We start from the raw sequence: 22863 nt of genomic DNA on the forward strand, positions 1-22863 counted from the left end.
AAATGGTGCTACCATTGGAGGGAAACTAATTTTTTTTTTTCTATTACTTATTTATTTATATTTTTTATATTTTAAGAGGGCGCAAACTTTTTCGTTCAATTGTTCTCTTTGGATGGCTTACATTAGACGATGTTTGATCAAGGATACATTATTTGTGGCAGCTATAGCCTTGGAAAAAAATAGTGCTCCGCCATGCATTGTAAAGAATTTTTTCGACCATAGTTAATCAAAAAGATCTAAAAGCTCAGATCAGAAAAAAAGAAGATTTTGATTGGAAAACTGAATACAGAGGCTATAAGTCTTATTTGAAGCTTATATTTCTTCTTTTCCTTTTTTGTACTAGAAATAGAATGGAAACGAGAAATTTGCTTTCAGCTTATGCAGTTTTCAAAGTTAAATTTTAGTTGCTTTCAGCTTATGCAGTTTTGAAAGGTAAAATTTAGTGCTTGAGTGTCAATTCTTTTTAATTTTTGCATTTCTTCTTTTCTTATTAATTAGGTGCTGAAGCTGATGTGTGGAGCATGGGTGTCTTGTTGTATGCTTTACTTTGCGGATTTTTACCCTTTGACGATGAAAACATTGGAAGCCTTTATAGGAAAATACAAGTAAGTCGTTTCTATTCATTGCTTTTTTATTGTTTTAATTTATTATTTTAAATAAATGTTTTAATGCTAATAAAATTAATTTTTATTAATTGTTCCACTTTACACTTTAATCCTATGCTCTCTGTTTTGAAACAAATAAGAGGAATAGGCATGGTTTTTTGAAGTAACTTCTTCGGGCATTTTGTGGTCACTAAAAAAAAAATCATTGGCTATACTGTACTCCCTTTAAATCCTGGGCTAATGAGACAGTTAAAAAGGTTGGGGCAGCATAGCTAAAACTCGACAAATACTTTGCATATTGCTCATTTGTCACTAAAAGTTTTAACCTGGTAACAATTTATGAAGTCGGATGGAAGAAGATATTCGAAAAGTGGTTGTAGCGTAAAGATCGTTGCTGTAGGCGATGAAAACACTGCTTATATGATAAGAAGATGTAATGCTAATCTGTTATAAAGTCGAAGTATAAAATTAAATAACCTTCAGTAGACTCTCTTTTAGTGAAAATCGTCTTCTCAGATTTTCAAGTTCGTTTGAAGTCTGTATTTGATAGCAATAAAAGATATCCAACTCTGAATTTACCCTGTAACACTCTTGCAAAAGTCTGTGTTTATGGAACTTAATGGAAGTCTGTGTTTAATGACAATAAAAAAGATTGAACTCCACATATATCCTATACCACTTGCACACAAGTCTTCGTTTATTGAACTTTATTGAAGTCTGTGTTTATTGGGAGCAAAAAAAAAAAAATCCAGTTCCATATATACTTTGTAACACTGGCACACAAGTCTATGTTTATTGGGCTTTATTGAAGTTTATGTTTATTGGCTTTTATGAACTTGATTTGATAACCATTATTAAACAAAGTATCCCGTTAAATAAAGCAGCATCTACTAAATATCAGGGCTGTAGAGTTGGAGTTTTTGTAATTTTTTTGCTGAGAATGGAATCGGAGTAGGAGTCGGTATACTAAAAATGTCTGTAGGCGGAGTCGGTAATAACTTGTGAAATATAGTTAAATGAAGCTTCAAAACAGCGCTGTGGAGTTGGAGTCCTGGTTTTAGTAAATTTTTGGTGATTGAAGTCGGTACATTGAAAATGTCTGGAGTTGGAGTCGGAGTCTGTTATAACTTATAAAATATAGTTAAATGAAGCTTTAAAACAGCGCTGTGGAGTCGGAGTCAGGACTTTGTGAATGGAGTCGGTATATTGAAAATGGCTGGAGTTGGAGTCGGAGTCAGTTATAACTTATAAGATATAGTTAAATGAAGCTTTAAAACAGCGATGTGGAGCCGGAGTCAGAGTTTTAGTAATTTTTTGCTGAATGGAGTTAGAGTTGAAGTCGATATATTGATAACGTCTATAGTTGGATTCGGTTATGCCTTATATTCAACTCCACAGCCCTACTAAATATTCTGCAGAGCAAGTCTTAGGAACTCTACATACTCAAACAGGAAGTACAATGGGGAGGCCAGTCAACTTCCTGTTTCGCCCATCCTTCTTTTTTTACCATCCCCAGATTCGTTGACTCTGACTGATCTTACAGAGTCAGGTCACTGACCCCTGCCACAGACGAAATGATCGGTGACACAAGGAGTCGAACCCTGGCCTCGAAGAACTGGGACTTCTTGCCTCTAAAAGCAAATGACAATTAACTGGAAAATTGAAAATGAAAATTTTGTGATTGTGCAAATTTTCGTCGAATTTGTGCCAGATGTATTTTTTGCAATTGCGTTGTAAATTTCGCTCTATAATCCGAATGCACTGCCCTTTTTGTGAAATTGTATTGTACGCTCGGCAAATTTTTTGTATGCATTAAAAGTTGAATTTTCTCCTATTTCGTCACGATTGGTTTTGGAACTGTAGAGTTCTGGTTTTCTTTGAAAGCATGTTACAGTTGAACTGAAAATCAAAAGGACAAATATTACTTGATTTGATTACGAATTTTCTAAGATCTGATGAAACTAAACCCAACGCAAAAATTTCCCTAGGTGCAATACGATTCTGCAAGCATTTAGTACTTTCGCGGAAGACTGTGACATTTGATTGTTTTTATAGGGAAAATCAGCGTAAATTCTGCAGCGTAAATTCTAAATAACTTCTGCTGAACTCGTTTCTTTCCTTACAAGACTTGATTATTATGACTGTATATGATGAATTACTTAAAGTTTATTTTCGTGAGAAATCAACGCTGTTTGCTTTTCCTGTTTTAGAACAGTAATTTGTTGCAATTCTTGGTAATGTAATTTGAAAATGGCAGTATATGGTTCAGATTTTTGACAAATTTGTTGTAGTGCCTGACAAGTTTTTTTTTGATGCAGGTAGACCAATGGTTGGGCATGAAATATTAGATGTCGATATTTTTTTGTATATAAATTGAAAACTTTAAAAATGTCTAGCACGTGTACTTTACAATGGTATTGTACTTCCTGCTTTTAGGGGACTGTAAGTCAAACAATCTTTATAAACATAAAAAATTTTAGTTCGACGCCATTAGATTTGTCCCACCTTAATTTTTGTTTTTGTTTATTGTGTTCTTTATGTATAACTATATTCACTTTATATGTATTTTTTACATTTTTAGTCTGGAGAATATGATATTCCCTCTTGGTTGTCAGCCAAAACGGTTGAATTGCTGAATACAATGCTGCAAGTAGATCCTGCTAAAAGAATTTCTGTCAATGATCTTTTGAAGCATCCATGGCTTTATGAGACTGGAAAGCAAGACGTTTACTGGAAATCAAGTTATAAGGTATTTTTCCCTGCCTTTGTTTTACACAATTGTGTTTTCTTTTCTGACACAAAACGACTCAAGCGTAATCCATCAATTATAGACATTTCTTTAAATTATTTTGAAAAACCCAAGGGAGCTCCTTCATCTCAGCTGTTGTGGAAGCATGTTTCTCATGCCATGTCTGGGGAAAAATAAGAATGCACTGTGGAGTTCGTCTCAGCCGAAGGTCAAAAGTACATCGCATATTTCGATTATTTTGTTCAGATATCAATCAAATTAGATTGCAGGAAAGAGATTAGAGCAACCTCTGAAAGAACTTGAAAACACAGACTAAGTATGTACTATCTTACTTATACTTGTTGCAAATTCAAGCCGCATTTAGACTCATCGTGGTGCCTAGCAGAAGGCGACGTGCCTTTTTCCAGAGATTTCGCTCACGGGGGGGGGGGGGGGGCTCAATGATCTCAAGCCAGTGACGATTCCAACGTTGCCTAAATTTCCGGAAGTCCCCAATAGGCTCAAGGTCGGACTCGACTGCTGCGAGCCACGTTTTCTTCTGTCCTGCTTTCTTCTTCCAAGCTGGAAGTGGAAGGTATTTTTGCTTATGTGCTCTTCTGATCCCAGCGTAGCGTGGCCAAACCAAATCGGACCCTCATTCTGACATGATCATAGACAAGTAGGCAATTCCCATATCTTCTCCTAACTTCGTCGTTCCAGACTCTGTTTAAAAGGCTAATGCCTGGTATAAATCGTAGTCATTTGTGATCGTTTATGTTCAAGTTTCGACACTTCCGCTGCTTTTGAAGATCGATTTTCACGCTGGTAGAGAAGAATAGAGGATACCATGGCTTCGTAGACTCGGTGCTTTGTGCGTAGTGCTTTGTGCGTAGTGAGATTTCTCTGCGATTTCAAAAGGAGGTCTTCAGCTGCAGCATTCACTAAGCAGAAGGGTAAGGGTAGAAGGGTAAAACGACCCAAATGAGAGATAGTCTTCTACATTTCCTTTAGTTTTCAATACATGCTTGTGGATTGAATCTATTCTTTCCAGGTGTGATCTGTTTTCCGACATATTTATTTTCTGACACAAAACGGCTCAAGCATAACTCATGCGGCAAAAAACAACAAACTACCCAATGAAGTCTATTCTATTTAAATGTAAATGCAAATGTAAAACAGTGAATTTATTTGAAAACAAGGAGATAAGGAGCAGATTCATGGTTGAATTGGTCTTAATATATTTTGTCGTAGATGACGCAAGAAATCCTTGTAGACGAAATCTATTTATATTCAGCATTGGCTCTGTAACTTTTGACAAATCTGCTATCGATTATCAAGTTATCTGTTATCAAGTCCGTAGAAACCGGCATTAGATATCAAATAGTTTATCTCACATATGGAGCAGAGACGTGGCCAGCCATAAAATCTGTCCTCCATACCGTCGATGTCGCGCAGACCGAACATCTTTGAAGAATAGAGGGTCTTCTCTGAACTGACTTTGTTACCAACCAGACCCTCCTGTCACGTACTTCGCAACGCCTGTCGTACGTTCCTTTCTAGACGCAGCTTGCCCAGCGTACTGTTTGCTGGTGCTCCCACCTCGTTCGTCAGCCACTTGACGCACCATCACGGGTTATGTTTGACTTTAAGCCCACTCTGCACGGCTGGAAACTTCGCAGAGGACATCCCCTACTAGGTGGAAAAATAAAGGCAGCAAACTCCTTGCCCAAAACCACATCTCAGTGGAAGAAGCCGTGAGCCTGGCAAGTGATACGTCAACCTGGAGGTGCCTGGCCTCATTGTTCTGTACGGCGTCCTGGCAAGAGCCGTAAGTAAGTAAGTTATTTCACAGATCCCCATTTCTTCTGAAAGTTCCCATTTTCTCATTTGCCTGTAGTGATAAAAAAAAAAAAAAAAAAAAACACAAGTTGTTACGGTTCGTTTTCCTACAGTTCAGTAAAAAATATTTCTAATTTCAGTCATATGACTATCATAACGCACACATCCGTTAGTTACATATGCAGCAACAGATGGACACAATGTGATATAAAACGTGGATATGACGGAGAGCGTGGACACGGCCACTGGACTATAATGACGCATGCATCTGTATGTTACATTTACAGCAACAGATAGACACATTATGATACATAACGTGGATCTGACGTATAGCGTTGACCCAGCCAGTTGACTATCATGAGACACGCATCTCTTTGTTACAGTCTGAATGAAATCTGAATGAGAACGTAGACAATTCCTTCTTTTCGCAAAAACAGCTGTTCCAGGCTTCATTTTTTTCAATGCAAAATATTTTGTATATACTATTTGGGCAATATGCAAGTTTTAAACAAGTCTTGATGAGATTTTTTATTAAGGTCTTTTAATATGCTTTGTGGTAGCAAAGTGGGTTGACCCTCTGTTTGGCAATACGGAGACCGGGTTTGGTTCCCTCTGACGTATGGCTGGGTGACACACTTGCTACGTCTTTCGTAAAAAAAAGCCGTCACCTGAAACGTCAATTCAGCGCCCTATACGCCATCAATGCCTCTGGAAGATCTTTACCCTTTATTCTTTATACTTGTGATATAATTTTTGTCTCAATTGGCAGCTTCACTACTTTTTTGCTTGAGCCTTGGTTGGCAAACAGGTTTGTAAGACACTCTCCGTCATCCTGGAACGGTCATCCTTCGGAGATTCTCTCAACAAATCCATCAGTTGGCTCCTTTAAGAACGAACTAATACATACATATTTAACCTAGCGCGACAACCAGAGGAATTCCTATTTGAATATTGGAAGGTTGGGTTCTAGTATTTGTATTGACATTCATTCCTGAGAGTCCCAGTAATTCTGGGTTTATTAACTTTATAAAAGAGATAACTTTTAGAATTTACTTAGTATTCAGTAAAGCGTAATTTAGGTTCTGGTCTTTAGAATGTCTGGGAGGTGTTGGCTTTATTTTGATTTAGTTCGAAATCCTGCTCAACATTACCTGAAAATTTCAGCATAATGCGTATCTTGCAGAAACGCTTCTTCGACAACCTGAATGCACATAGTGCCTTTTGATTTAGTTTAGTATTTCCCGAAAATTCCCTGAAAGTTCCAAGTTAACTCCTTTGGCTGTTCCTGAGATATCGCAGATAGTTCCTCTTGACCACCTGGATGCACATATTTCTTTTGGTTTAGCCCCCCCCCTTTTCTTCGCCTTAATACTCGTTGCCTTTTTAGACAAAGCCAGGATCAAACATTCCCCTCCATTCTCAATAATAAATACTATATGTAAACAATGCTTAAATTACATATTTAATACATTTGCCCCAGTGGCTGTGGATTATCATGTCATCCCCAGGAGCAAACTTATTGAATCTTTCGACTGTTTTGAACAAAATGACCCTCTTGAGATTTTGATCAGTGTTGAGTAGGGGGCATCAATAAAGGGTGGTGGATAGTTTTTTGCCCTCCATTCACTTTTGACTCTTAGAAAGGCTACTAGAACTTTCAATTTCCAGTCGAATGAGGCCCCTCCGAAGTTTTACGAAAACTCCTTCTGTACGAAATGGTCTAGGGAAAAATAATAAATAATGCATGGAAGCCACTTCACTTTTTACTTAGGCTGTGCTATCGTGCTGCCTATGATACTGGAGAAACTTATCTAAGCCCAATTGACAACAAACTAATTAATTCCGAATATTCTTATTTTTGGTTTTCACAAAAACCAAGCCATTAATGTTCAACAAAACGTTATATAAAGTAAATTCCCATGTTAGAATAGCCATTAAAAGTTTTTTTTTTTTTTGTCCTTTCACTGTTACTTGGAGACGACCTCTTTGGTTTTAAAGTTTTTATAAGGTCATGTTTAGTTTGTCTTGTGGACTTTTATCTGTATTTTTACTTATTACTTCCTTTTTTGTGCTGAGGACGGTTGAGCAGAGGTCTCAACCGAAATATTTGCATTTTATTTTTTTTTGTATTTTTTCACTGGCTGGAAAAATTTTCTTGTTTTTTTTTTTTTTTTTTTTTAAAAATTTTCTTTTCATTAAACATTTACAAATTCTTTGTAGCATTACGTTTTTACTAAGTTTTACTCCTAACTAAGTACTATTTTGTTCTATGCTTTACTAAGTCCTATTTTAATTCAAGTATTATTTTGATGGACTTTGTTTTAAGGAGCACAGGAAAGGCAATGGGAGACCACGGAATCAAATGGGGAGGAAAATGTCTCCTGGACTTGGATTATGCTGATGATTTAAGCATCCTAGATGAAAGTGTGGGCAAAATTAATGAAGTTTTAGAGGTTTTGCGAGTTCAGGGTGCTAGAATTGGTTTGAAAATTAATGTTAAGAAGACTAAGTCACAAAGGCTAGAAATAAGTGAAGATTAAAAGGTGACGTTGAGTAATGAAAAGATTGATCAGGTGGACAGCTTCACTTACCCTGGTAGCATTATTAGTAAAGACGGTGGGATCAGTGAAGATGTTAAAAATAAAATAGAAAAGGCTCAGGGTATTTTTACAGTTGAAAAAAGTCTGGAAGAATAGGAAGATAGGTCTCCAAACCAAGATTAGAATCTTAGAAGCTACAGTGATGACAGTGGTCAAATATGGCTCTGAAGCATGGACGCTCCGAAAAGCGGATGAAGATTTGCTAGATGTTTTCCAGAGAAATTGCTTAAGGATTGTTCTGGGTACCCGGCTGACTGACCGTATTTCAAACAATAGGCTATACGAAAAATGTGGTTCAATACCGCTTTCTAGGGCTATAAGGAAAGAAAGGTTGAGGTGGCTAGGGCACGTTGTGTGGATGAAGGATGACAGATTGCCGAAGATTGTTCTTTTCGGCCAACCGTCTAGGGCTAAAGGGAAAGCAGGCCATCCCCGTCTGGGGTGGGAGGACATCATAAAGAAAGATTTAAAGGAAATGGGAACTTCGTGGGCGGGTCTAAAAAGGGAGGCTTTGAATAGATTGGGGTGGAGGAGGAGCGTGCGTAGCAGTGTTGGCCTCAGGCGGCTTGGTGCTGCGATGAGTCGCTAGTTAGTAGTAGTAAAAATCCCGTAATTTGCTAATCTGAATTGTTTTTTTAAAAGGCATAACTAATCTTTAAAGCTACTATCGTTTATTTTAGGCTCAAGAATTGGACGAGGAATGTATTACAGAGATGGCACTTTGTCACGGGCTAACAAGAAAGGAAATGCGCGCTGCTGTATCCTCTTGGAAATATGATTATGTTACTGCCACCTATTGGATATTATCAAACCAAAAGGAAAGAGGACGCACAGTTCGACTCCTTCGACGAAGTGCCACGTCTCTTCCTGATCCTGGTATTTTTGAATTTTGTCTTGCCACTTACTAATATTTCTACAATAGCTAAATGTCTTTAAATTATAAATAAAACTAGAGTTTAAACTTAGATTAGGACTTTGGACCTTCAAAATCGTCTGAAAGACCTCTGGAAAGAACTGAAATTGCTGCTTATAAAGGTACATTTTGTGTCGTGGTATTTTTGTATTTTGTAGAGCCCTTTGCTACTTGTCTTTGAAAACCATATCTGTAGTGTTCTATTTTGTATAGGCTACGTAAAAGAAAATTTTAAATAGGGAGTTTTGGAGTAAATATTGTTTTTGATAAAATTAAAGTTTTTTATGGCGGTGGCAAACTAAATACGCAAGTTTCAAGCAGTATAAATAAAAATTTTAAAATGAAATATACGCTATCTAATTTCGTAAATGGGTGCCTGTTATGAGCAGAAAAAAACCATTTCATTGACTAGATTTTATTAGGTCAATCATTTGATTAGAATAACCTATTTTTCCTTCGATTTTATTGTTTGAGTTTGCCTACAAAACTCTTGAGTATAGTGGGCCAGTATGTAAAACACGTCTATAGGCTACGCAAAGCGAAAATTTAAACGAAAAAATTTTGGCAAAAATATTAATAGTAATGTCGGTTTTCTTTTTTTTCGGGGGGGGGGGTCCCTGATTTCCTTATTATGTAAATGATTCTGCTTTTCTTTTAAATGATTCTATTTTTGAAATTATCCGATTTTAAATTACGAACTGCAAATCTTTAAAACTAATATTATGCTTGGTTTGCTGTCTAGGATTAGCACTAGGAAATGGTATGAATTCACTCATCAGGGGATGGTGAATATTCCTACCTGAGATCGGTTCGATGAACCTCCTCAGAAATTTTGAAAATCTTGACGTTAAATTACATTAACGTTTTATGACGCTAACGTAATTGTGACGTTTCTGCCTGACAAAAATTATCAGTGAATATTTTTTTGATCGATTTTTTGCTCTTTTGTTTGTGATTTTTTTACATTTATTGTGCAGTGGGCTAAAAAGACATTATGATTATCATTTTCCGTGGTTCTGCTTCCCGCCTCAAGAATATTTACCCCCCCCCCCATATTTGGACATATGAGAAAAGGACCTCTTCTATTTTGTTGAATGTTTGCTTTTCAGTTCTACTGTTTAATGGGTTATACTGTAAATCACTTGAAATGCTCGAAGATGCTTTATTATGTTCATGTGATTAAGCATTCTAACTTCTTATTGAAAGCTTGAGCATTCAAATACACCAATTTAAAAAAGTATTGATCGTAATATGAATTTCCAATATGAAAATAATCACAGCTCAAAGTCTGTTGCAGCTAACGTTGTTCGTTTGGAAATCGTTGCGTAGTATGAGTTGTTATTATAAACGACAAAATCTCAAGTGAAAAGGAAAATGTAATCAAACCATATTAGAAGCATAGGAAAACCAGGGATAAATTTTAAAAATTCTAAGATTTTTAATTCTAAGTGCAATAAGCTTTAGTAATTCCTGTAAGAAAATGAAAGAATTTTTATTACATTTATTTACCTAACTAATATTGAAACTAATATTGGATGTGTTGAAAGGCACTACAGTATTGAGTAAAGAAAATTCGTATACAGAAATTTATTTCAGGAGCAGCAAATTTTCGAAGCAAAAGAAGTCTGTCAGGGACAGGCTTTGAAAACTCCTTCTTATATATGCCTCTGGAGTTGAGTAACACCCTCCCGCCCATCCAACCCGTAGGCCCTATTATTTCGATTAGCATGTTTTTGGCTTTGAAACCCTTGGAAACAAAAAGAATCAATGAAGCTTAACATCTGGTCAACATGTCGCTGAACAAGGTAGCTTTTTAGGTGAAATAGTGTTCTTCTTCCCATAGCGGTCGGAAGATGTGGCACATGTTATATGTGTAAGTATTGTATAAATCTCCTCTTGGGAAAAATAATAATCACAGAACGCCTATTGAACAACTATTAACTAGTTTGCTTGTAGTTTCAATGCCACAAGCTTTGCTATTTTAAAAAATCATAATTTGAAAATATGTCCTGGTGTCAAAACTTGGATGTTTCTAAACAAATGCTGCATATTTCCTCTAAAAGAAAAGAATATATGATAGAACTGAAGGATGTGGTCACTGAAATACATGACCTCTCGAAAGCGGTGACAATTCTAGGAACTGTTGAATGTTATATTTCGAAATTAGAAGTTTCTGTCAATTTTGTTTGTTGCTGTCTTTCTGCCTTTATGTTTGCTTGAACTAGTGTTTCTTTTTTCTAAAGTAACTTATTTCTTCCCCAGTTACCCCTGTGGCACAATCAACAAAGCGGTGTCTTATGAATGAATATTCTGCGGTTGCTAGTCCAATACGTGCAATACAGCATTCTCCTCGTGGATTGCATACCTCTTTAGAAGGAGGCCTTGAAGATTGTGAACTTTTAACTATGGGACAAGCTAATGAAGAAGAATCAATATCTGAAACCCTAGGTAGACTCTTTATTTCTTCTTTATTTTTTATCTCTGTCAGTTATTAAAATTTAATAGAAAAAGATAGACCAATTTCCTGTAATTTCATTGTAAAAAGCGTGCTATACACGACGGTCGACACAAAAAAAAATCAATAATAAAAGAAAAAAATCAAGAAAACCAAACGAGAGAGATTTTTGGCTAGTGAAAGAAGACTGAAATCACCCTCGTTGGTTTTCTAATTTTTTTTTTTTTTTCGCCTTTTGTCTTATTTCGATTTGACTAGCTTACATCTGTGATATATCTTCAAAAGCTAATCATACTATTCTTTATCTCTAGAAAGACGAATTTAAAACCTAACTAAAGGCTAATTGACTCTTAAGTCCTTGGTTTGAAATTTTAAACCAGTAAAGTGAGCGAAAAACTTTTCAGTCACAAGATTTTATACAAGCTCTGGGGTCTAGGAAATAGTTAAGATTTGACCTGTCCATCTTGATTCAAGAAACCAATAATTTGCTTCATTCTTCCTTTAGTTAGGCTTGTGGAGCAAAAAGTATTTGAGTCTAAAGTTAAAAAAAAAGAAGTTATGACTGAAGATTTTACATAAAGAATCAGAATAAAAAAAAAACTGCCTATAATTTTAGTAGGCGTTAGACTAAGAACGGGAGGCAAAATTAAGAATAAGGTCTTGAAAACAAAGTAAAAAAAAAAGACAAATTCAATTTCAATATTAGCTATTAGACAATTTCGAATACCACACTGCCTTTCCATGACGATAAATAAAAGTTTAAATAGGAATAAACCCTTTTAATAGAGAGTGATAAATTTCGCACAAAATACTCGATATTTCGGTTACATGTGCAGTAACCGTCATCAGTAGAAATACTAAAATAAAACAATTAAAAACAGTAATTTTTATACAAAATAAAATAACTGCGTATTGTTTAATAACCTTATTTTTTTCAAAGTAATATCGGAAGCGAGTCTCCCTGACCTTCCTGGTTCCGGTTCGTCTGCACTATTTGAACTAATAATTGGACAGAAGTTAATATCATTGGGTTAAATGAACCAAATTCATCTGACGTTAATAAATTATCATAAATAGAGTTCAACCCAAATTCACCTATGTTTCTATTTAAAGCCATGTTCTTGAATAAAAATTTCTTAATTTCAATGGCTTTCCGAATATTTTGTTTGAACCCCCGTCCCTAGAAATCAAAGAGACATTATCGAACAAGATAAGATGGTACGGAAAATCAAAAATATTTTCCGATAGAGCTGAAGTGAAATCTTCAGGCTTGGTATTTTGCTTTTAAAAACAATTACGTTAGATTCGTACTTCTTAAAATAAAATTTTTTGGGACTTTAGATTCGTACTATGTTTTACGAATCGTTCTACGAATTAGATTCGTAGATACGTTAGATTGGTACTTCCTAAAATACAATTTTTTGGAACATTATATGGATGACAGAATTTTAGTATGGAATTATTGGAGGAGGCATTAACAGGCTTTTTGGCATATCTTACATTTTCGGGGATAATTTAAATTTTACTGGTGAATTAGAAAAGGATGGGAAATTTCCCTTTCTTGATGTTCTTCTTTTAAAAAATGATAATAGTCTGGTCTTCAAAACTTACAGAATATCGACTAATAACAATAGATTTTTGTCTTTTAGCTCTGGTCACGCTCAAAAATTGGTTTGATCATTTCATTAACTCACCGTATGTTTAGTATTTGCTCTCTGAAATTTTTTGAGGAGTTGTCTTTTATAAAAAAAAAACTAATAAGTAACATGTATCCATGATGGAATTGACCAGACTTTTTCAAAAAGAAGAAAAAGTTTCTTGAGATTTCTAAGGAAGTCTTGGAGATAACTCAGGAGGAGGATATTTTTTGTTCTTTACCATATGTCCCAGAGCTAAGTGAAAAACTTAAAAGAATTTTGCAAAGTTATGGTTTAAAGGTAGCTTTAAAGAGTAATAATACTCTGAGTAGTTTTCTAAACTCTGGGAAGGATCGAACTTCATTGGGGAAACAAAGCGGGGTCTATCAGATCCCAAGTACTTGCGGAACTTATATGTAGGACGTACTAACCAGAATTTGGAAATGAGATTACTACTGTATCAAGACTCTATTTCGTCGGATTTAAAGCAAAATTCCAAATTTGAAGATTTCACTTCAGCTCTATCGGAACATATTTTGATTTTCCGGACCATATTATCTTGTTCGATAATGTCTCTTTGATTAAAGCTAAATTTTCAGAAAACCATTGAAATTAAGAAAATTTCATTCAAGAACATGGCTTTTAATAGAGACAAAGGTGAATTTGGGTTGAACTCTAATTACGATAATTTATGCTACTCAGCAATCAGGAATTCTTTCTTTCGGCAGTAAGATATTTGTAACAATCAATTTTATTTCAATGCTTTAATATGTAATACAGCTGACAATCAAATTTGTGTCAATGCTTTCTTTCGTTTAATTAAATTTAAAAAAAAGACATTAGTTTTTCTGAGAAAAGTGAAGAGCAAGTTTAAATAAACTTCTATCAAACACCTCTAAACCTCTAACAAGAACAACCTCTAAACAAAGTCAAAATTCGCTTACATTAGACAATATTCCTAAAACAAGCAGAAATTAGAGCTTCGGTACCAAGGAGCTTTAGAGTCTTACAGCAACCACCATTCATGGGTCAAACCTGAGGCTGCTCAATGGATTTATCTCTGCTTGGCAACAAGGGGCCAAGGTTTCGAACCCAGTCGTCGTAGGGCCGAAACTAGGACGTGAAGATAGTAAACAAGTGTCGTTACGCCATGGACTAGACCCGTGTGTCCCAGCTGCTGAACAATTTGTGCAACAGTATCTACCAGATTGGACTGGGTCCTTATAAAAGTACGAAATTTGGATTTGCTAACTGCTGCCAAATTGAATTGATATCCAATATGTCGTTTTTATTGACGCTGAAGACAAATTAATATTTCACGCAACTAAAACAGAAAATTCAAGAAATATTTAAATTTATCATTAAAAAATGAATTCCATCCTAGTAATGAATTTGTAGTACTTAATCTGTCTAAGGCTTCTATCAGCAAGTAGCTTAATCTCTTAAAAGCAGAAGCTAAATAAGAATTTTCTACTTATAAACTGTAAACAGTAATGCATGTTGAGATACAGAAAGGTAAGGTAAAGACGCAATAATGGGGAAAGGCTATTGTATACTAAATATTGATGAGTTTGTAAGAGATCTAAATTATGGTGATGTAAAAAAAAAGCTCAAAAAGATTTTGGGTTCAGAAGTTTAGTTAAAGATACGGTCCGAAAACGATTAGAAAATAACCGTAGTTAGGTCTACTATTTTTTATAATCGTTTTGAAAGTGGTGCTCATAATTGTATGTGGTAGTACTCCTAATTCTGGTACTCCTGTATGAAAGTGGTACTCCTTATTGTATGATGTGGTAGTCCTAATTGTGGTACTCCTGTAGTAAAGTGGTACTCCTAAGTGAATGTGGTGGTAGTCCTAATTGTGGTACTCCTGTGTGAAAGTGGTACTCCTAGTTGTATGTGGTACCCTGTATAAAAGGGGTACTCCTAATTGTATGTGGTGGTACTCCTGTATGAAAGTGGTAATCCTAATTGTAACTTTGGGATCGGTTATACTTACCTAATGCTCACTGCTATGTCATTTAAAAAAAATTAACAGAGTTATTTCAAAGTTTTATTTTCACGTTTTCCTTTCGTTTTTTTTTTTTTTTTTTTTTTTTTTTTTTTTTCACGTTTTATTTTTGATTTTATATGGATTAATTTCAAGTTTTTTTTACCATAGTTATTCTTTTAGGAATAGAGAGGTTGATGCTAGTTGTAAATCCGACCATTTTAATAAGTCTATAAAGTGCTAAATAAAATAGTATATTGGTTGAGAGAACTTGCAATTTGTTTTTACTCTTCACTTTGATTTATCCTTTTTCATTGCAGGAAAAGAAGCTTCTTGGAATGTTGATGTGAAAGACGGACCTGCTCAGGTCACCGGTAAAAAACGTCCTCTAGACGATAAAGAAAATGACCATTTTACCGCTCCTTGTGCTCCAACACCGAGGAGACCCAAAATAAGCTCCCCAAGTAAAGAATCTAAAGGTAAGTGTGCTTCATGTATAATTACGTTCTTTTTACCCAGATATTTTTACATATTTCGACTTTCATCTGTAATAAATAAAATAATAATTCAGTAATAGATAAAATAGAAAAAAAACAGTATGTCTTTTCTCAACTTGTTTTGGTGAAGTGCCAATTTATTATTATTTTAGGCAAAGAAAATGTTGAACTAGTAAGGTGATGAGCCTTAATAATTTAACATGGCTGTAATGCTATTATAAACTACCAGCAAGAGAGGTAGTAGAGTGGTGGCAAGTTGAAATGAAAAAGCAATAAAAGGACAATGGAACTAAATTACTTTGGTGCCATTATGACACTGAGAAACCTTGGGATTTGAGAAGTTTTCATTCGTCAATCGGTTTTTCTTTAAATCAAAAAAGGAAATAAATAAACTTAAAATACACTGCTTTGTGACAAAAAGCACGTTTGACCCATAACATAAAAATTCTTCGCTAGCTCGACTCCCACTTCACAATAGTACGGCTCCCACTTCACTCTTTGACACAACCACAAGCCTCCTCAGTTAAATATAATCAAATAGCCTTTACATTAGGCTCCCTCCCTTCTTTCAGAGATATACAACCACCTTACCTAATTAAAGTAATAAAGGTTGATATTCAAGATAAAAAAAGATTAATCTAAAACATCGTCGAACTCAAATTATTTTTGAAAGCCCCAAGTTAGTTGCTACATCTCACCTATTGTGGAAGTATGTTCCACACTCTTCACGCATTCACATTCACATATTTCACAAAACACATTCACATCCGGGGAAAAATCAGAACACAAAATCAAAATATTAGAAGTTCGTGTTATCTGAAGGTCAAAAGCAGTCTGCGTGTTTCGGTCATGTTTTTCAAGTATCAACCAGAACAGATTGTGGAAAGGAGGTGGAAGTAACCCAAAAAAGAGCTTAAAAACGTAAACTGTCCACGGTAGACGTAACACGGCCCGTAAACTGTGCAGCGAATTAAGGGAGAGATAGTCACATACATTTCCCGTAGTTTCAGTGCATGCTTCCGGATTTACTCAAGTCTTTTCAGGGGTAACGAAAGTTGAAGTTGAATACCAAATTATGCGACAATACTGCAGGTGAGGTTTCAGAGGTTCATTTTAAAGTAGATGAAGGATTTTTGAGGAAATACGTGCTTCTGTTCCTTGATGATGACGAGAGTATTTCAGTTCTAAAGCCTGTACGCGGTGTAGAAAGGAGAGGTTATTGTCCTGGAGTACTCCTAGATACTTCACAAAACCCGTTTCTGGCCGCCTGATCGTTACCGTAGAAGTCGTAATTCCAGTCATTTCTGGACGAAAAATTCCAATCCTTGAAAAGAAAAGAACACGCGATTTGTCTTCATTTATTCCAAACTGGTTTTCATTTACTCAGACTAGATTTTTTCCACGGCAATCTCTACATATTCTTGAAGTTTTTCCATGCCTGAGTCTCAGGAGGCCATTATAGTATGAGCCTTAGAAAGCCATGGTAGGCCGAAGTGGCCTTTTTTTTATCTACTTGCTTTTGCTCGTTCATAAGAGATGCTCAAATTGTATGTATATATCTTGGTTTTATTAAAAAAAAAATTTGATGTTATCCATTTTCTCTTTTAATTGGTTATGTCTTAGATTCCTGGGCGCCCATATGGGGGGCAGAGGGGGGGCTCCAGCCTCCCCTCCCCCCTGGGCTGAATGATGCTGCCTTATATTTTATATTTTTGTTTTGATATTTCTATTATACAGCATTGGAAGTTCTGATTAGACTAGGTAAGCCCCCCCCCGTAAAATTCAGCTTATGGGCGCCAATTCTTAGATTATTTCTGTTTTCGGCGCTAAAGAGGCCTACTTTTTATGCCGGCAAAATTTCCGTCGGTGATTGTCGTCTTTTCTTGTCTTGATACTAGCCATAGACTCGATATTCTGTTTCTCGGGATCTTTCTATCTTCGTCTTGCTTGTCAAAGTCGTTGTCATTATTTGTAGTGCCTTCACTGCAGCATATTTACAGCACCGCTTGAAATTTGTGTCAAAACATAACTTAGGTCATTCACGTCAACAAGAAATAACTTAGGTCATCACATCAATATCAACTAGACCAACATTCACATGAACAGTGCACCTAATATCGATCCCTCTGACACGTCTAAGTCTATTTCCTCCTGTGAATAATAACCTTACCCATTAGCGCATATACATTGTATATGTGCCAATGGGTAAGGTAGAACTGGAATCATTTGACTGCCTCTCCTCTAACTCCGATGTGTTCTAATTTACTTTGTAGAATTCAATGACCCATACTGTCGATCACTTTTTAATATCGAGTGAGATTGGGCGTAATAGGGGGGTTAGTTACCCTCCAATCACTTTCGGCTATTAAAAACGGCCCTAGCCCTTTCAGTTTCCAATCGAATGAGCCCTTTTTGAAGTTTCTAAGAGAATGCTTTCTATTCGAACCTTATATGCCCCCAGGGCCTAACTTACAACTCTTGCACTGAGGGCTGTGGGGGGCACGTGTGATTGTAGCTGGCACAAGTCTTAGGTGGATTGATTTGTTGATAAATAAGCTGAATGACTTCAGCGCATTTTCAGTTGAATTTGCTCGTCAGAACCCAAGAAATGTCCTTGCATTTTTTTTTTTTTTTTTTTTTTTTTTTTTTTTTTAAGACGGACATTTTTGGATAATCTTAGGTAAAATTCTGCTGAATACCTGAATTCCAAATATAGGTTTAGGTTTGAGAAACCTGATTTTGTGTTAGAATGGACAATAACTACGAAATGAGAATTGACTTAAACTTGAATTTGTAAAACGACTATAAGATGAGTATTTTCCTGAAGAGGAATAGAACTACACCGTGAGCACTTTTCAAGCTTTATTGCCCCCTCCCCTTGTGATTATTTTTGGTTCTTTATTCTAATTTTTTAATTATTCTTATCTCCAGTCAGGAAAAAAATAGAAATAATGGGATGGTGTAATCTTATTTTTGAAAAGGTGACCTTGCTCTATGCGTGAGGTGTGTACTTGACAATTATTCTAATATACCTACTTCCACTTTTAATACTTACCTTGACCCAGTTCTGTTTGAAGACAAAATAAAAACAATAAAAAACGTTGAACAATCTAAGTGGAGAAAACAAAGCAAGCACTGTTTAGATACTTCGTGAGATTTTTTTTTATTTAGTAAAACTTGGACATAAAAAGATTCAGCAATTTTTTTTTTCTTCTAGTGTTTACTGAAAACAAAAAATGGACTTCTTAATTTAAACGCTACAAATTGTGAAGGTAGTGTGGCACTATATCTTATTTAATGACCTTCATTTTTTAAATAAACAGCCATGGACTAATTAGTTTTGCAAATAAAGCAAAACCCCTGAAATTCCAAATTCTTCAAATATATGTTCAACTGAAATAAAATAGCGCTAAAACAGAAAAGGTAAGTAAATACATAAGATGCTAAAAAATTAAGGTTTGATAATGAGTCAGTCTATAGCTGTGTAAATCAGGACGCTTAACCCTGTCATCTGGTGTCTATTATGGCTAAAGAAACCTCAAATATCAAAAGATAGAACTGATCTTTATCTAAATAATAAAACTGAAAGTTAGAAATAATCGAACTAAAGAACTGAACATTAACTAATTATATCTTGCTTTCTGAAGTAATTTATAGTTTAATAGACCAATTACAGGGTAGCGTTTACAGTTTAATAAACCCTATTTAAAGTAAAGGGCGCAGTTAATAAATGAAAATAATTAATAAATTATGAATTAATTAATAAAGTAAAAATAACTTAAAGAATAAATTATTAACCAACTAATAAATATAAAACAATTTTTTTAAAAATAAAAATTTTTGTTAAAATTAGGCCTGAAAATTTTGTGGGAGACAGGGGAGGGGGGGGGCTAATTAAGATTTTTGCCCTGGACGCAAGAGAGGCTGGAACTGCCACTGAGAAACAAATTTAATTCCTTCTGTAAACATTAGATTTCTGGACGTATTCTCTTTCTGTAGCTAGTAATTCGTATAGGTAACATTTAGCTGCTGGAGTCGAGCTGGGAACTCGGGCCAGTCGAACTCAAGTCGAGCTGGAGAAAATAAATTTTAGCATGACTACAAAATATTTTGCTGTTTAGAGAAGGTTATGTTTGCTTCTTTTTCTTCTGCTACGTTTCATCATAATTTTGGGTAGCTCCCGGGCAAATGGTCTCATGGAGACCATTCTCAGGCCATTGTTGAGACTTTAGTCTCATGGGAGATCAACAAATACCTACCATATCATGTGTAGGCCGGAATGTTTTAGGGGTAGTTTGAGTTATTTTGCAGTGGAGATATCAACAAATAAAGTAATATGTCGCAAACCGACAAAAAATGTTATGATGGTTATGATGGTTTTGAAAATTTGTAAATGAAATATTTCTGTTTATGCTAATGTATTGAATTTATTATGTATGTATCCAACTTTTTTCTATTCCTTCTATTCAAAGAATTAGTTTTTTTATTACAATTTTCTGCCTTTTCTGTAATCATTAGATGCGCCTTCAATACGCCCTTCTTGGCGGCTTAAGGTATTCTTAGTCTGCTACTGTGATCGGCTTTTCAAAACAGGAGAGTAGCTTGCTGTGTGACTTCCGTCGTTCTATGTTTTTTTTGCTCTTGACACCCTTGTAAACTTGAAGTTTCATGAATGGTCGTGATCTACGCACAGCAAGCAAGAGTTAAGATTAGAATGAAGCCCTTGTTTTGATATGACGCAGAGATTTTATTGGTTCGGGTAGGGCTAGGTCGTTGTTAAGTTTTCTGTCCTCACAAGGCTCAAGAATAAGTAAAAGATGTGACAAGATCATTTTTTTTTTAATGAGGTTGTTCAACAGCCCCCACCTCCCTAGGGTTCCAAAATGAATAAGAATATACTAAAAGTGAAACGTTTTTTCTGAATGAAGGAATTAAAGCCATGTTTTCTTCGGTTTTGAATTATCATTCTCTTGGAAAGCTTTTGGCTTTTAAATCCCATGCCAAAGACAAATTTTAACAGTTTCTTTGAATCCGAACCACACAGTAGTGGTTCTAGGCCTGGGCAGGGGGGAGGAGTTGCCTCCCCAGTTTTTCTGACATCTGACATTATGTTCCTTTTATTTTATATTTTTACACTCCTATTAAGGTACTGAATTGACAAAAAATTGTCGCAATTGTAATTTTTTCATACCTACTACCCCCCACCCCACCCCCACCCAGTTTATCAGGCCTAAAACTGCTACTGAAACCAAGTCTAAGAGTTTTGAGTCCCGAGCAAGTTTTGGTTTACGCATCAGAATTTGCTGCTAAGTTCTAGTATTTAAAAAAAATCTTCCCCTCTTTTAAGTATCAGAAGCTGATTTTCTACTTAATAAGTACTACTAAGCAAGTTTTTGTTTCAAGTTCAAGTTCAATGGGCTTATTAACAGATGAAAATAATAAATCACACATAATCAAAATACTCAGTCTATTCCTGGACGCCGAGAACCAAAATCATTACAATTTAACATAATACGCAGAATGGTCACCGCTCCTAATCTCAGACACAACCATACCCCTCATTTACCAAATAACTGAAACTATTACCTTCCCGTTCCTTACCCTAAGGGGAAACCACCCCGTCATATTTAAAAATCATACTTTTGTAATTTAAATTTACTACTTACATTTAATTCTTTTTTTTTTTTTTTTTTTTTTACTATTAATTTATAATGCTATTAAATGATTTTTTACTGTTTTTTTAAATGATGCGAGGGAGCTCCTACCTCTCAGCTCTTCTGGGATCAGGTTCCATATCTGTGCACAAGCTACGTTAGGAGCGAAATCTGATCGCACGGTCGGGGTGAGGGGTATTTGCAGGTTTGATGATGATCGGGTATGCAAATTATGCTGGTCTGAAATAGGTCAAAAAGCAATATTTATTCTGGCTATAAAACAAGTATCGATTTTTACTGGACTAAAATGATACTTTTGATGGTGCTTTTTCGAGTAGGCTACTTTTTTGGAAATTTTATGCTTCTCTTTTATTCTAAAATAGGTATTGCAGGCCAGACGTGTTTGCGGGGATTCATTTTGAAGAGAAAGAGGCGAATCAAATGATTCTTAGCATTTAGTAGAAACCACCAAAGGGAGAATTTATAATAAGTATAAAGTGGTGGAGAAACTTTTATTCCTAGCCCCCCCCCCCTTGACTACATAATTATTTGGCAAAATATTTATAAATTACAATCTTTATATGTTGCTTGATTTCTTTAAAGTTAAGGAGCTACTTAATCAATAGATTTTTCATGGAAGGTGTGGGGTCACAATATGAACAATTTCATTTTAAGATACTATTTTTCAACTTTTAACAGGAATAGGGTTCTTCAGAAAAATCTCTGGGACCCCTCCCCCCTCCTCTCTGTGAAGAGGTATGCTAGAACACAACAAGGTATTTTAGGATATTGGAAACCATAGACACAAGCAAAATTTTAAAGCAATAAATTAGAAGTATCTAAAGTGGTATAGGTCACCTTCATTATAAGCGTTTTAACCTTAACTTCGTCAATTCATTTTACCAAGGATTCAATTTTCTCAAAGTTAAGATCTACAGAATCATTTTCTGGCTGAGTCATGGGGACTCTATTGTTATAGAAGATGAATAGGTTAAAAGTGAATCGTTTTAGTGCCTCATTAGTCAATGAGTATTATCATGGTCTTCTGAGAGAAGTTTTACGACAATGTAGCTAAAAAAAAAAAAAAAAAAAAAAAAAAAAAAAAAAAAAAAAACTGATGATCAACATTTGTCAACACAATGAGCAATCTGCTCATAATATTTTACATAGAGGGTAGCATTTGAAAATGCTTCTGGAATCTGCTTTGCCAGATGACGTTTGTTTATATTTTATTTATTATACTTAATTTTGTGAAGCTGTAATCCTTATGCAGGTTTTGATGATTCAGCAGTTCAAAGGGTGTAAATTGTTGCAAAGATTAGTATCTGATCGAGATTGGTAAAAACAGCGTCATCAAGGTTAAAAAAAACATCTTTTTGTGATTATGACAATTGTTGTTCGATATATTGTTGCTTTTATTCACTCTTGTATTTCGTCTGCTTTATTATCACCAGAGAAAATCGCAATAATCAAAGTGTAAAAGAGGAAATTAAGCTAAAAATCTTTTTAAAATGGACAGAAGCACCAAGCGTGGGTGATCCTTCAGCTGAGAAAATTATGTTTAAATTGTCAACGACCAAACCGGAGTATCTTCTGTTATAAGAGGGATCTATGTATTGAACTTGGTATAAACATTTTAGATTGTGCTACGTAGTGCAATGTGGAAATCAAGCGTGTAAATGGATTTTTCTTGGGGGTGGGGGGGGGACAATAATAAATAACAACTTTTATTTGATAATTTTGAATATGACATGATCAGAATTTCGGGAAAATTTTTGTTAAAGTGTGAAGTAAACAAGTAAAGAAGAATTGTATGGGTGTATATATAAAAATTGTCCTGAGCTATGCTTCTGTACTTGTTTCTTGTGTGCTCAATGAAACTTAGTCTATATCGTCCTGTCAATAAATTACTAAAGTGGCCAAACTGAGCCCTCCGCTAGTTGTG

At 35.2% G+C, this 22863-nt stretch overlaps 1 protein-coding gene across 2 annotated transcripts in view; it reads left to right on the forward strand.

The window, feature by feature from the left end:
* LOC148951923 (maternal embryonic leucine zipper kinase-like) overlaps window positions 1-22863 on the forward strand; it is a 208035-nt gene that overhangs the window by 58074 nt on the left and 127098 nt on the right. For both annotated transcript variants that reach the window (XM_089089398.1, XM_089089397.1), the window contains exons 5-9: window positions 499-605; window positions 3187-3354; window positions 8453-8648; window positions 10948-11133; window positions 15088-15246. In XM_089089398.1, the coding sequence (XP_088945524.1) occupies window positions 499-605; window positions 3187-3354; window positions 8453-8648; window positions 10948-11133; window positions 15088-15246 (816 nt within the window). The remainder of the gene's footprint in view (window positions 1-498; window positions 606-3186; window positions 3355-8452; window positions 8649-10947; window positions 11134-15087; window positions 15247-22863) is intronic.

The sequence above is a fragment of the Artemia sp. Qi Xiang Cuo genome, chromosome 5, assembly GCF_049724085.1.
Source record: "Artemia sp. Qi Xiang Cuo chromosome 5, ASM4972408v1, whole genome shotgun sequence".
Taxonomy (NCBI): domain Eukaryota; kingdom Metazoa; phylum Arthropoda; class Branchiopoda; order Anostraca; family Artemiidae; genus Artemia; species Artemia sp. Qi Xiang Cuo.